Genomic DNA, 13,997 nt, shown 5'->3' on the forward strand with positions numbered 1-13,997 from the left:
TATTTTTAGAACAAATGTATTTCTTCCTATAATTTTCGTTCCCGGATAATGCAAATATCGTATAAAACGAACACGACGTAAATATATCGTTAAAATAAACGTTACGTGCATCTCGCGAATAATCTTGGTATAATAGAAGAGAAAAGATTGGAGTCACGCTTTTTCTGCGGCAAAAGGGTAACAATGAAGCGTTTCAGTCATTGAAGGGTGAAAACATTTATCTCGATGGACCTGACGATGGGTTCGTGAGAGCTTCGCGGATCCAGATGGTACGCGCGAGCATATAGACGAGGCGTCGCGAGCGAAATGTCACGCAAAAGATATGGCCCGTTCGGTTTATCTCACTAAAAGTTCAGGGAAAATTACGCGCGCGGCGCTTCGCGCGGAATCCATACGTAGAGAAGTTGGCGAGCCGATTAAAGATTTTAAAGCGTCGAGAGAGCCAACGATCCGGCGAGGTAGTTTAAGATGCCGAGGGGAAAGTTCCGAGAAAAGATTACTCGTCACAGCTGGAGATAGGAAGCCGGTCGTTAAGAGCGTTTATATTCTCGCGTAACGATTACACGCGGTACTGATACTAAATTGCGGGTTAATCGTCCGCTCGGCGCGGCCCTAGCATCTCGCGCGATCTCGCAACTCGCAGCGGCGAATTGAGGCTCTCGGAGAAGACCATGAGAACTAATACTGCTATCTCCTACTTAAGCAATTCAAAAAAATCTTTTGACGAATTTATTATCAAAAAATCTAAGTCAAACTCCTTAATTATTACTTAAAATCAAATATTAAGTACTCAGATATTTTATCTAATTAATAAAAGTTTTAATTTTGGATTTTACCATCTCGTGCAGTTCTTGTTTAATATTACTACAATTAAATATTACTTTTGACTGTTAAATAATTTCTTAAATATTTTAAATACTAAAATTATTTTTAATCAAATAAATAAAAAACCGTCACTTAAATATGGGCATGTGACACGGCAGTCAAAGTGCTAATATCATTAAAATATTATTATTAGATCGAAGTGCCCGCGTTTTAAAATTCCTGCGAGTCGCGAGATCTCAGGTATTTTCCGGACTCGTGCGATAACCCGCTACTTAGCAAGCTGTCTTCCTCCTGCTGCGTCTCTGCAAGGTCGGCGCGAGCTAATAGAAATAACGTCTCCCGAGATAATGACGCGGGCAACGCGCGACAAAGCGTCGGGGAGGAGCCCGCGGAGCTTGTTAAAATGATCGAGACAGGTGCCGAGGCGACGACGTGTCTATTTCTCGATCGCGATAACGGCCTGCCTTACGTCCAGCGCGCGATCGGGACCACGCCGTACTTCGTCTATTACTTCTGTTTGTACGCAAGATGCGTGCATACCGGTTATACTCGCGTGGAAACTTGGTAGAAGGTGATAACGCGATTCAGATTATTCTCCTCCATTTCGCTATTTCACGAGGTTTTATTAATATTCGGTCGATATAACTTGAGCCTCCTCCAGCCTGGCGAGTCACGCTTTTTGCCTTCCTACATCGCGTAATCTACATACGGCGCAGCACACGCAAATTATCTCACCTCTCGTCCTTGGCGTCGCGCCTAGGGTCCTTCCTGTCCCGGTCCTTATCCTTATGGCCGTCCGCTTTTTTCGCCTTGGACTTCGACTTGGCGTCGCCTTTGGCGACCTTGTGCTCACCGCCGCGTTCGGTGACGACGACCACGGCGGTGCTGTCGTTGCAGGATTGCGCGCCGGGAACGCTTGAGGACGTGGGGGACGACGTCGACGCTGCTCGACTGTTAGTGTAATCCTGCACGAGGAGTGTACCTCGTTATCCCGCATTCGTTCAATGAGTATGTCGATTCTGGTACAGCGTGAAGGAAGGGTAAAATAGGCCTTACCTTAAACCACTCTGGATAGATCGCGCTGATGGTATCCAGAAGGTCCTGGTCAAGTTGAATCCTCCAAAACGGGGAGCCGCTGTCCAACCTGTGGCCAGACTCTGCAACCAAAGGGAATAAAAAATTAGTTTAATTTAAAGTCACACAGTGCATACATTATTAAATTGAGTACAAATATAAATGCACAATAGCATGACGAAGTATAAATATAAAGAAAAAAGAAATAATTATGTATATAATAAAGCGGAGATGTCACCATGAACAAGTCGCTGCTCGCGGACAGGATTTAAAATGTGTAAGTTTCAAAGCCGCGGCGCGAAGGATCGCGGGTCGGGCCCTTAAGAGTCATTCCTCTGCCGCATAAGGGCTAATAGTGCCCCACGAGCGTGATACGCCCAAAGGCGTATCAAAACCTCGCGGAATGCCGGTCTCGTCGTTTCTTTCGCGCATTCCGAAGGATTCTCTGCCTAATTTAAACGTTCATCGGTACCAAGGGATCACCCGGTGGGATGCTGAGGAGGTAAAGGACGGTCTCGAGGAGCACATCCTCGTGAGGACGCACGGAAGGAAACAAGAGCGAGAGACAGAGAGAGAAAGAGAAGAGGCCCCTTCGTTACGGCGACATTCTACGCGAGACGCGTGTCCTGCCTTCGTAATCGAGGATCGAAGAGAGCGAGAGATGAAAAACAAGAAGCGCTGCTCCCAAGGGACTTTCGAATACTCCGATCGGCGACGGAAACGCGATTTTTGCGACGCCGTTAGGGTGAACGCGCTTTCTAAAACGTAACCGCACTGACTGCCCGTGCCTGGTGGTTTTACATAAACGCCGCGAATCGAGTATGTAACTTCGATTCCGTAACGATTGTGCGAGAGCGAAAAATTTCATCAATAAATTATACTTATCAAATTTCAGGAAACGTAAAAAGTAAATACGTCACGTAGAGAGGAAAGTAACATAAAGCCCAAGGTTTATTTCGAAATCTGTGATATTTCGACATGATATTTCCTGTCAAATCAATAGTTTTAATTTCTTTCCGTAAAGATGAATCTTCCATTCTGTGAATTTGGATATCGAAACGTTGAGGCACGTAGCCGTAGCAGAAAGATAAATCCGAATGTACCCTTCGATAGGAGGGAAGAAGGAGAATTTCACCTTAACCCAATAAATGATTACGATGCCGGGAGAGCGGCATAAATGCTCAATCAGTATGCGCGCGCATCGGACAATCCGCTGTAAATCACATGCCGTGAATCATTCGCCGACATAAATCTAGCCTCGGTCTCTGATCAATACGCTCCTAACCGGTCCGACACATTAGTTAAACGCGGTACTAGTCGCCATCGTTTACGGGACACATGGGACACGCGAGGTGAACCTCGCGTGATTCCCCCCACAAAAAGCATCGGCGACGTCGATGGCCTAATAGCGCCGATTCGAGAGAATCCACGACAAAACGATATATCATCGGTGAGACGCACGTCTGCGATCGTTGGTCGGATATTGATTTATCGGATATCGTTGCGATCCAGCTCGAGATAGTGACCACGAGTCCCCTGATAATAATTATTAAATTTTCAGGCTAAAACTAGGCGCGTCAATAAGATGGTTAAAACGTTTCTAAATCTAGAATGTATCACAATTACATAAAACTTTCAAACGTAAATCGCGAAAACTCTTTTTTGGAATATTTTCTCTCGTCTTTGACGTTGTTCTTTAAGCAAAGCGGACATTAAAGATCTCCAACGCGGCGGGAGCGAATTCGGAAAAGCGATGATCGAGCACTCGAGGGGAACCTCCTCGAGGGAATCCACCGTAAGACATATTCCGCGAAAGATCCCGAATGCGAGATGCATTCTTCGGAAGCGGCGCGGCCAACGGCGGCGGCCATCGAAATTCGGGCAAATAAATCTCGCGCTTCTCCCTTTTTCCTTTCCTCTCCGCGATCGCTCCGCGCGATCCGGCCGCAGGCGCGCGTACGTGCGCACACGCGCGTACGGCAACGCACGCACGCACGAACGGAGCGCGCGCGTGTATACACGTGTACATGGATGCACGTAGAGACGCGTACGCGAGGAAGCACGTGCGTGTTGTTTCGCCCTTGCGTCTACCTCGATGCCTCTGAGTCACTCGTTCGCTCGTCACAGGCTACTCGCTGCACTGGTAGCCGCGAAAAACTGCGCGCTGCACTTCGGGAATGTCGTCGGCATGTACAGGGTGTTCCCCTTCGCCGCGCCCGTCGATTCGCTCGACAAGAACGGTGCGGCGAGCTCGCGGGTTCGCTCGGGTCGGGTCGTCTCTCTCTCCCGTTGCGTTTCATCCTTTTTTTTCCTCTCACCGATCGCTTCGTGGAATCACCGATCTTCCTCTTGGCGATGACCACGCGGTCATCGCGACTCGCGGAGATTCTGCGCGAAATATCGCGGTTCGGAGACGTTATCCTTTAACATCCAATCTATCTGATGTAAGTAACCGCGAATCGAGCGAAAACATTTTATTGAATACAGTGTCGACAGGTAACAACTTAGTTCTATTTTTTATTATAAAAAAACCTAAAATAATGCATCGATTTTAGCACAAGGAGCTCGATTATAAATTGATTATAAAATCTATTGTTAAAATAACAGAGATTCCGACGCAGTTTGTATATCAATTCTTGCAGGAAAATATTTGTTAATCTCCTTTTGTAGCCGTGGGCAAGTTAGCATATATAAGCTATGATAAATGCGCCTCCATGCAGAATCACAGGGAGGATCGAATTTTCTTCTGTCTTATTGTATTCGAGTTAAAAGTATGAGAGCACGGCCAGACCGGAGAAAGGATTCGGGTGGAGGGCAGAGCACGAAGAAAACGGAGAGAAGCCCTCAGACGACGCGGGAGGAGGAGATTCTCTTACAATAGCCGCAAGCTTTGCCGCTCATTAGAGGCGAGGTCGTGGGTCATGTGGAACCGCCGTTTTGTACCTTGTTTCTTCCTGTATATGTAAGTTACGTACAAACAATATCCACGCAGATCCCTTTTCCCTGAATCGATCGTACCCGGGATCGCCTCATCGCGGATTACATCGAGTATGATCTCTGATCTCAGAAATCAGCAGCGTTTATCCTCGCCGGTTTTCCAGCAATCTCTATCGAAATCGCATACGCATCTCGTATCTTTAAACCATTCTCGATAATGGCAAAAAATTGAAAATATCTTTTCGATCACTTTTACAGCAAACAATTGATGTGCGTAAAATATAGATATAATAGACGTGACGCTATAGCTGACGTTGCAGAACCGGAAGGAAAAGCCTAAGGAATGAATCTCGAGGAACGTCGGAACGTTCGCCCCGGTATGGCAGAACTCAAGTTACAATCAGCCCTGAGGTTTATCGTCGTCGCGCGAGTAATGAACCGGTCCCCGGGTTTGTCGCGCAAATATTACCGTAAAGATAATAATGACGCGTGAAACACAAATTAATCGCGGAATGCGTCCCCGGGACATACCACGTACGCGACGCACGCGCGGTTTCAGTTATTCAACATCCCGCCGCGAGAGTCGTAAAGTTTTAATTGGAGTCGAGGGGCGCGACGCCGCGCGCCGGCCAGGAGAGTAAAAGTCCCGGGGGTGGTATCAACGTCCGGGGGATCCCGAAGAATCGCTCTAACGAGTACTCCGTGCGCGTACTCAAGCGACTAATCAACGACATGTTGGCGAAGGCGGCGTTCCGCCGTTACTCCCGACGGGATCCTTCTCCTCCGGAGGAAGAGACCGCCGAGAGAGTGAGCGCCGCACCGCACCGCGTTGCGCCGCGCCGCGCGTCTACTACTACGGGGTGTCTCTTTGTTCTCGGGCGTCCCACACGGGCTCGCATTGAACCCGTACGATTATAAATTGCCCTGAGAAAGCGCGGTTGGCCTGTGCGAGCGCATCGTGGCCAGTATGCACTCTCGGAGGCACGCGAGAGACAACGGATGCATGGAGCGTGCATGCATGCATGGGTCAGCGACGCGCTCACACGCGCTCGCGCGAAACGCGTACGAAAGCGGGGAGACTTATTTACCGGAGGTACAGGGCCCACTTAACCCGTAACCCCCAGCTTCGTATATCTTGTCGACAATGCGTACCGATGAATTCAATACTTCCCGGCCCTCCTCTCTTCCTCCGTCTCCAGCTCTCCGCCTAACTTCCTCAATAAAATTCGTCCTAAGAAATATGGCGCATCGCATCAGTGGTAGCTTTTAACGCGTCCTTTCACGTTGCATTTTCTCCTGACAAGATCTCAGCGAGATACATCACGAAGTCTTTTCTATTAAATGTACTGATATTAAATGTTTGCGCGAAAAATGATGCAGTTATATCGTAAACGTATTCAAACTACTACGTTGCATAATTCAATTATACAACATCAATTGTCAGCTATATCACTAAGTATGCGTAAAAATTTGAGAATAAGTTAAAAGTATAGTGAAATGTTTATCGCCTTCTGAAGAACATTTCTGAATTTATTCGATGATTTACGAAAAGTCGACGGCACCGATGCGAACTCGGCGTTTTCTTCCGCTCGGCTTATTTCTTCATCATCTCGCTATCGCGTCGATCGTGCGTAGGCGGGACGCGAGCGGGGATCGTCTTGATCGAGCGCACGTTCGATCGGCCGGATCGAGCGCGCTACCGATCCCCGCCGTGCGGAACGGATCAACGATACCATTGAATCGCCGCGCGATTTCTCCTTGGCCGATGCGATGGTAGCGCGATGATGGATCGTGGGTGGCGCGATCGCGAGGTGATCGCACGGAAGAACTCTCGACGGTCGTCAAATCGAAAAGTTTCGTAGCGTACGCCGTTAGGATTTTATACGACCGGCCGCATCGACGTCTTCGTTGTCGTCGTTCGTGGTGAAAGTCTCGCTTTCGGTCACGCGGGATGATTGATATCGTTGGCGCAGCTTGCTCCGGCTTCGAACAACACACAAACCTCCCTTCACTTTGTCGCCGACACGAATTTCGTCCCGTCGGGGTTTATCGAGCGAATTTATTGAGATTGACCCGTATATAATCGGCACATTATTGTTTTGCAGTTATTTTGTTTATAAGCAATTTGCAAAGAATTAATTTTGAATGGGCTATGACAATGTTGATGTTTCTATGAAGACATTGGTATTCAACTAATTTGACAAGCGCGAAAAGAAAGATGTTCCGTAACAATATTTAAGGGCAGATTTCTAAGATTATATAGATACTAATAAGATATATGTATATTATTTCTTATATTATATACTAAGACAAAAAATTATAAATATAAGAACTGAGACAATTGACAAATTGATCTAGACAAATTGAGGAAAACATATTACGTCATGTCACAACTGATTCCTTACGTCAGTTCTCCGTCATTTCCTTGCTCACTTATTTTCTCTGAATGGTCGTGACTGTCTACAGGTATTACCAAAGCACCCGATTAATTAAAATGCGTCTCGCACTAGTTACGAATCGAGAATGAAATTTGCACGCTCCATTGAAAATTCTCCTCGTCAGCGCCCTTCGCGTATCCGCGTATCTATAATCGGCCAGCCAATGTCCTGCACTTGGCTTACCGAAAGTATATCTACAGTCGAGAATGACATCATCGACAATCTCTGACGTACACCTAGCGCGCGTAATCGGTGGGCGAAGGCGTATCAGCTGTGTCGTATCTTATTTCCGTCTCATTCCCTTATGCCATCGCGAGCGCTCGCTGTCAGATCGGTGGGTGGCGAGCAAGAGGGACGGGTTTCTCGTCGCGAGGGTTGGGAGAGAGAAAGAGGCACAGGAAGAGAGACGAGGAAAAGGCGAAAAGGACGTTCGTCCGACGAGCGCTGTTCTTACGCGAGCGGGAAAAGGACGGGGCGAGCTGTCGCGCGCCGTCGTGTGTAGGTCGCGTGTCGGCAAAGCGAGCTCACGCCGCGGCATAGCTAGCCAAGCGTGAGATGACGAACAGCCTTGCAGCGATTCGCTAATAGACCGCTACCGGTATACCTACCGTCCTCGATATTTTCGATTTATCCGATTCGATAAATCCTCGATATTTTCGTGATATATCTCCGGGAACGTCCGAGAAAAATGGTGAACGGACACAATCGGGGCTGAGAATAGCGCGAGAGCGTCTAAATATAGAAAAGACGGAGAAAGAAATACGAGCTTAATTCGTTTAATATAGGGAAAACTTTCCTGCTTTAAATTAAGAAAATTTTATTAATTTCTACTTTCAAAAATGTAGATTTTGAAAGATGCGCAGCATCCTTTTCATACATTATTCGTGATGAAGCGATTTTATTACGGCTTTATATTTACAGAGATCATAGTCTAATTAACTTGATACGTATTTTAGAACAATGCACGCGATTATTATCTCACAATGATAAAACCCGACGTTTTCTTTACACTGTCATCTATTCTCAAGGCTTCTATGTCTCTCTGAAAATTCGAACGCGATACTTATAATGCACTTTACGGATTTATAATGCATTCCGCAAAGAAGACACGAGGCGGAGTATCGCAGTATAGAGGCACGCGAATTGAGCGGTAAACGCATTCGTGCGCTGCCATGCGAATGCAGTCAGACTGAATTCGAATCGGCTCTTCGCAAGCTTCTCCGCCTTGCGATCAGAATATCTACAACGCCACTTAAAAAACTACATACACCACATATTCGGGTTACGCGAGCACGGCGACGGCAACCCACGCGCTTGCGAGAGGTGACAAACAGCCTAACGGCGCCTCGATAGCGATCTCGTTTCGGCTTATCCCGCCGCTTTGCTCTCCTCTCGCCAGCGTCAGCTACAAGACACCGGTGCACGCGCGGTCGTATACACAGCTCGAAACCTTGTACAACACTCTCGTTACGCACATGCCCCTCCGTCTTCGATTGCACGTTGCAAATGATAAATGGCAGGATGCACGCCGAAGTAGTAAAAGCCGGCTCGGCGGACGGAGACCGGCGTATTGCGAGCGGAATAATTTGCTACCAGGCTTGCCGCTCCAGCGTCCTTTTCATTAAAAACTTCCGAAACGCCGCCAATAATCTCGCGGCTATTACTCCGTGTATTTACAGTAATTGAGCGGCGGAGAAATCGCGCAACAAGAGTGAAACTGGCAAGGAGAGGGAAAGAGAGAGAGAGAGAGAGAGAGAGAGAGAGAGAGAGAGGGGGGGAGGGAGAAGAGATCATTGGGACGAAGAGCGCTCGATGACGAAGAGCTTATCGACGTTTGACTAATAACTTGTTATCGAACCGGACTAACGGCCTTTTGCCCGTCTCTTCAGATAATTCTGGATTCGCGCCGATGGATTTCACCGACTACGATAGGATAGAGTTTCGCATAATTAGCGTAATTCCCCGGATAAGACGAGCCAAGTCGATGTAATAACGCTAATGACTTGCACGACGAGCAAAACAACGCGCAGTCCTATATACTTTCTTGATGATATTTAAATATTTAAATGTGATGTCAATATAAAAGGTTTTGAAAGATAAAATTGACGTTTTATTTCCCCCGTGTATATATCAAAGTCAGTTCTACCAGAAAGAGTTGTACTGCGAATCATGCTCGTACACCCGGTAGATGCGCATCAAGCCGATGTACGATGGGTCTTACGGGGGTGGCGCGCGTGCTGTTGACCTGGCGTGAACCGGTTCGGGTCACTCCTTTTTTCTCCCTTCATCGAGGCCTTTTTTTCACTCGCCCTTTCACTCCTCTCCTCCCCCGACGGATCCCGGCGATTATAGCCAGGTGTGACGTCACGCGAGGAGGCGTGATAGGCTGTACGCGCGTGCATGTGTGGGCCCACGCGTGACCCAGGTGTGTACCTGCTACGAAACACATCAAATCCTTTTCTAGAATCGCGCAAGGAATCGAAAGTCATTCTACCGTGCGTATCCGGTATCTAGCAATACCTCGACACGAGAGATTTACGCGGTGCGTAATAACCCCTTCCGCTTTCAAGCGTCGCAGGGGGGCACGTATCACAAATTCGTAATTAAATTCCCACTAGTTGGCGAAGAAAGACATCGCGGCCGCATCTCGTCATTCTCGTGGAGGTAATTAAGAGCAGAAATAAAAGAAAAAGGCGGGTGAGAAAAAGTCCCACCGGGAGATCGCCCCGCGGGCGGGCAAGAAACCCGCCCAATAATCGATATTGGCACGAGTCTGAGAATCGGTCGGCCGACCGAGGCGGTGGCGGTATAAAATTGCTAATTTTATATCCTCGTGGATTCCGCGGCACCGTGCCGCGCGACGCGGACATAAGAACCTGCCTAATTAATAATTCCGGTGCTTTCGTATCCGCTGCTTTCGTCGTTAAAATCGTGCGGGGCGATCTTTTCTTCGACCGAGCTCTTCCACGAAGAACGCTCGTTCCCCGGATATTCGCCCTAGATTTGAAACGGTGGTTCGACGATAGACAGGGAAGAGCGATGGGACTGATCTCGATGCGCATGCATGGGGAATAGAAGAAAGATCGGTATGCGCGGCGCATTTCAATTTCCGCGCGCGCGCGCGCAAAAGAATAGAATGGAATAAAACACATTACATAATGTTTAGGAAATAATACGAATCAGACCGCAAGAAACCGATAGAGTCGATTAACATATAGAAATTTTTCGGGAGATTTTGAAGCAAAACCTCTCACGCGCTCCTAAATCTTTAACATTTGGAAGAATTTATGTCTAGCATAAATGTGGCTTTTAAATATAATGAAATAAAAGAACGAAATTAGCGTCGGCTGTATCGTGTCGATTACATTGATAAAATGTGCGCATTAAACTAACGGTAAGTTTCCGGTAAGTAATGCGAGTGGACCAGCGTAATTCGTGCTCAAGAAACATAGTTTTGGGCACATCAAGAAGCACGAAGCAAGCCCCGTCCTCGAGGTAGGCTCGCAACTTACGGCTGCATTAATTACCTCGTAAGTTACACCCACGAAACTCGCGGGAATCTCTGGCAGTCCCCACGGGTGGTTCCCCTCCGGTTAAATCGCCGTACAATTAAGCGCCTCTTTTTAGGAGCCCGGAGGATCACGAAGCCGGACAAACGGGAATGACTTAAGACCGACGTAACGCTTACGAATAAGAATAACGAGCGCCCCTTTCGTAAAGCGTCGCGTAACCTGCGTGGCTTTTCATAGCTATCGTAAACAAGCCTTAAAGCAATGATTAATATCGTATTGTGCTTATATCCGTTTCCGCTTACTGTGATCGCGCAATGTACGCATGTTAATATCTACTTATGAATATCTCTTACAAAGAAGAAAGAGACGTTTCTGAAACTGGCAGTTGTGGTGAAAGATATGCCTAAAAGAAACACTCTCTATTATGATCACAATAAATCTCACACAGAATGACTACAAATAATTAATTACAATCACTTTTCCGAGTTGTTCAGAGAAAAAAAACGTTCATGTTAACAAAATTTGTTTTAAAAATTCATAAAAAGCAATGCAAAAATGAGTGCAAATGATTCTCCTACATCTTTGCTTAACAATACAACACAACGATGTCCTTAGTGTTGTTGCCAACGGTGTGTATGTATATCTGCGGTAGCGTAATTGTTTGCGGAACGCGGGAAACAAGGAAGGAGCAAATGAGAATCGTGGCACGAGCTCCGGCCGTGAAATCGTGTATTTTCATTCCAGCCGCGGCGTTTTCAGAATCCACGAAGAAGACGGACGTCTCAATCGCCGTCGCGGAGCGTCCGCGGTGGTCGACAATGGCGGCCAATCGCATATATATCTCCGGTGAGTCGGTGTTCACGCCTGCTAATCACCCAAGAGTTCAGGCCTCGTACGAGGGTGATTAATGGATCGGGACCGAGTCCCAGGTACCGCGGGACAAAGTTACGAGCGAACCTACCGCAGCCCTATATCAATCCTGATTTCCTGACACTGCTTTCACAAAGGAGCCCTTCTTCTTCTTCTTTTCCTCCTCCACCTTCCTCATGCCGTATTCCTCCCGTGGGTACAATACAATGAACCTTGAGGCATGCATCACCCTGTCTCGATTATTCGCTCTCGCCGGCATCCAACCAAATTATATTAAAATCTGCACTACATAGCCGGGGAATCGCCGTTTCTCTTCGCGAAAGAACACGAGGTTGCTCTATGGTTTCGAGAATGTTGAGATGTCCATCGAAACACATTCACTGAGTTTGATTTTTTTCTTTCATTGCTGAGTCTAGAGACTTAATCAAACTGTTGAAACATTTGTCGAAATGTTTGAAATTGTAAGAAAAAAAGATTAATTCTGTACTGAAATAAAAAATGTCTCTTCTTCCCTTTTATAAACTTGTTTTTAAATCTGCCACGTTCTACGGATATTTCAGAAACTTAATTGAAGTATCTTTTTAACCGTGCGCTCCCGAGCGCAAAAGGATGTACGCGAATATTTCAAGCGGGTAATCGCATTATTCGCCTTGCGGCCCCCAGGAGCGCGCAATATCCGTGTGTCGAGTAATTTTACAAGGAATTCTAAGGATGCCGACGCAGCAGCGAAGGATCCTGGAATTCGAGCGATTCCCGCCTGAAATTTCTACGGTACGTTAGAAACGCGAAGTGGGTCGTCGGAGAATTTTTCGCACGCGCGCGCGCGCGTGCCTCGAGCGGACGCAGGCGCGCGCGTTTTTATTCGAGGAGAAAACACTATTTAGTGAAGAGAGAAGGCGTAGTTGGAGAAATCTCTTCTCGAGAAAGAGATAAAGAAAGAAAGGAAGGAAGGTTCTTCATTATAGCATCGATCGGCGATCGTGCGGCGTGGGAGAGATTGTTTATCTTGTGTGCGTCGAGGATATTCCGTGGGGCACCGCGCGATATTCTTGAATCTCTCGACGCGGGTTTACCGCTGTCGTAACTTGCCGAGGTTTAGGTACCGTCCGAGGCCTCCGTCGCGCCACGACCGCAACAACCACCATCATCCACCGGGACTTTTTTTCATCCGGTACTTCGCTCTACCGCTCTGTCTCGACCGAGACGTTCGGGCTTCTTATCTCGTTTCACGCGCGCGTCCACGGTACGCCCATGGCCGCGCGGCTCGCCCGTGGTAACGACCGCGTGTATGTTTTGTGGTAGTAATATTGAGTCGTCAGGAGACACCCACGCGCCCGACGCGGAGGGAGCCGGAAAGAAGGGCTGCAGGGATGATGATGACGCGAGCGTAGGAGACTCGCGCGCGCGCGCGCGCGCGCGCCTCGTGGAAAATGTACGCCCGATAAATCTTCTTTCGCACGACGTATAATTAACTCTCCGGCTTGCTTTCCCTTCCCTCGCGCGTCTTCTCTCACTTTCGGATCCGTTCCCGTCGTTCTTTTTTTCCATTTCGCGCGTTTTCGAGATTCACGCCGAGGCAAAAGGAGCCCGAAACGCGGTCAGAAAGAGATGGAAGGCCTCCTCCTGTCGGAGAAGAAACTTATTATCAAGTTTTTTTTTGCGGGGAGAAAATTAAATGGATATACAATGAGGCACCGCTAAGCGTAATTTATTCAGTTTAAAGAAGAATGACAAACGCGAATTAATATTCCATAATTAATAAAATAATATATACTTTCCATTAATATTAATAATATCAAAAGAATAACTTCGAAATATATCTTTTCAATAAAAGTTGATCTAACTGCCTTTTTCCTTGTACACATCCACAGAGTTACATTACAAACTAATTTTCTGAAAAGATAAAAATCCATGATGCAAGCGACGAATTGAAACGGGGAATAACTTGCTCCGATATATCGGTCGATCTAAATAGTCGGAGGCCCCACGGGGAACACGAACACCAATGTTTACCCTCGCAGGTATACCGGACGCGCCGATTGAGCTGTCAAGTTCTAGATTACATTTGTCATAAGTCATAATCATTCCACGTGTCTTAATCTATGATCGGCCGTGCGCGCTCGAAGTGCGGTTACGTTTATCTGACACCCGGCACTCGTCTCGTGAATGGGGTTCACACGGGACTCTAGATTGATCGTTTCATCCGTTTAAACGTGTATCGTAGAGACACTGCGGCGTCGTATTAATTTTCCGTACACAAAGTAAATCCGTATAATCTATCTCCCTCGTTAATCTAAATATATGTACGTAATGCTTCAACGCGGCCTTTAACGCTTCGATA

General features: G+C 47.2%; 1 protein-coding gene across 2 annotated transcripts in view; it reads right to left on the bottom strand.

Annotated features, from left to right (window-relative positions):
* LOC139771162 (uncharacterized) overlaps nucleotides 1-13,997 on the bottom strand; it is a 162,788-nt gene that overhangs the window by 64,360 nt on the left and 84,431 nt on the right. For both annotated transcript variants that reach the window (XM_071703714.1, XM_071703713.1), the window contains exons 2-3: nucleotides 1,882-1,982; nucleotides 1,561-1,790 (exon numbers count right to left, since the gene is read on the bottom strand). In XM_071703714.1, the coding sequence (XP_071559815.1) occupies nucleotides 1,561-1,790; nucleotides 1,882-1,982 (331 nt within the window). The remainder of the gene's footprint in view (nucleotides 1-1,560; nucleotides 1,791-1,881; nucleotides 1,983-13,997) is intronic.

The sequence above is a fragment of the Temnothorax nylanderi genome, unplaced genomic scaffold (assembly GCF_030848795.1).
Source record: "Temnothorax nylanderi isolate EJ_2023f unplaced genomic scaffold, tnyl_v1.0 TNYL_tig0036_pilon, whole genome shotgun sequence".
In the NCBI taxonomy this organism is placed as follows: domain Eukaryota; kingdom Metazoa; phylum Arthropoda; class Insecta; order Hymenoptera; family Formicidae; genus Temnothorax; species Temnothorax nylanderi.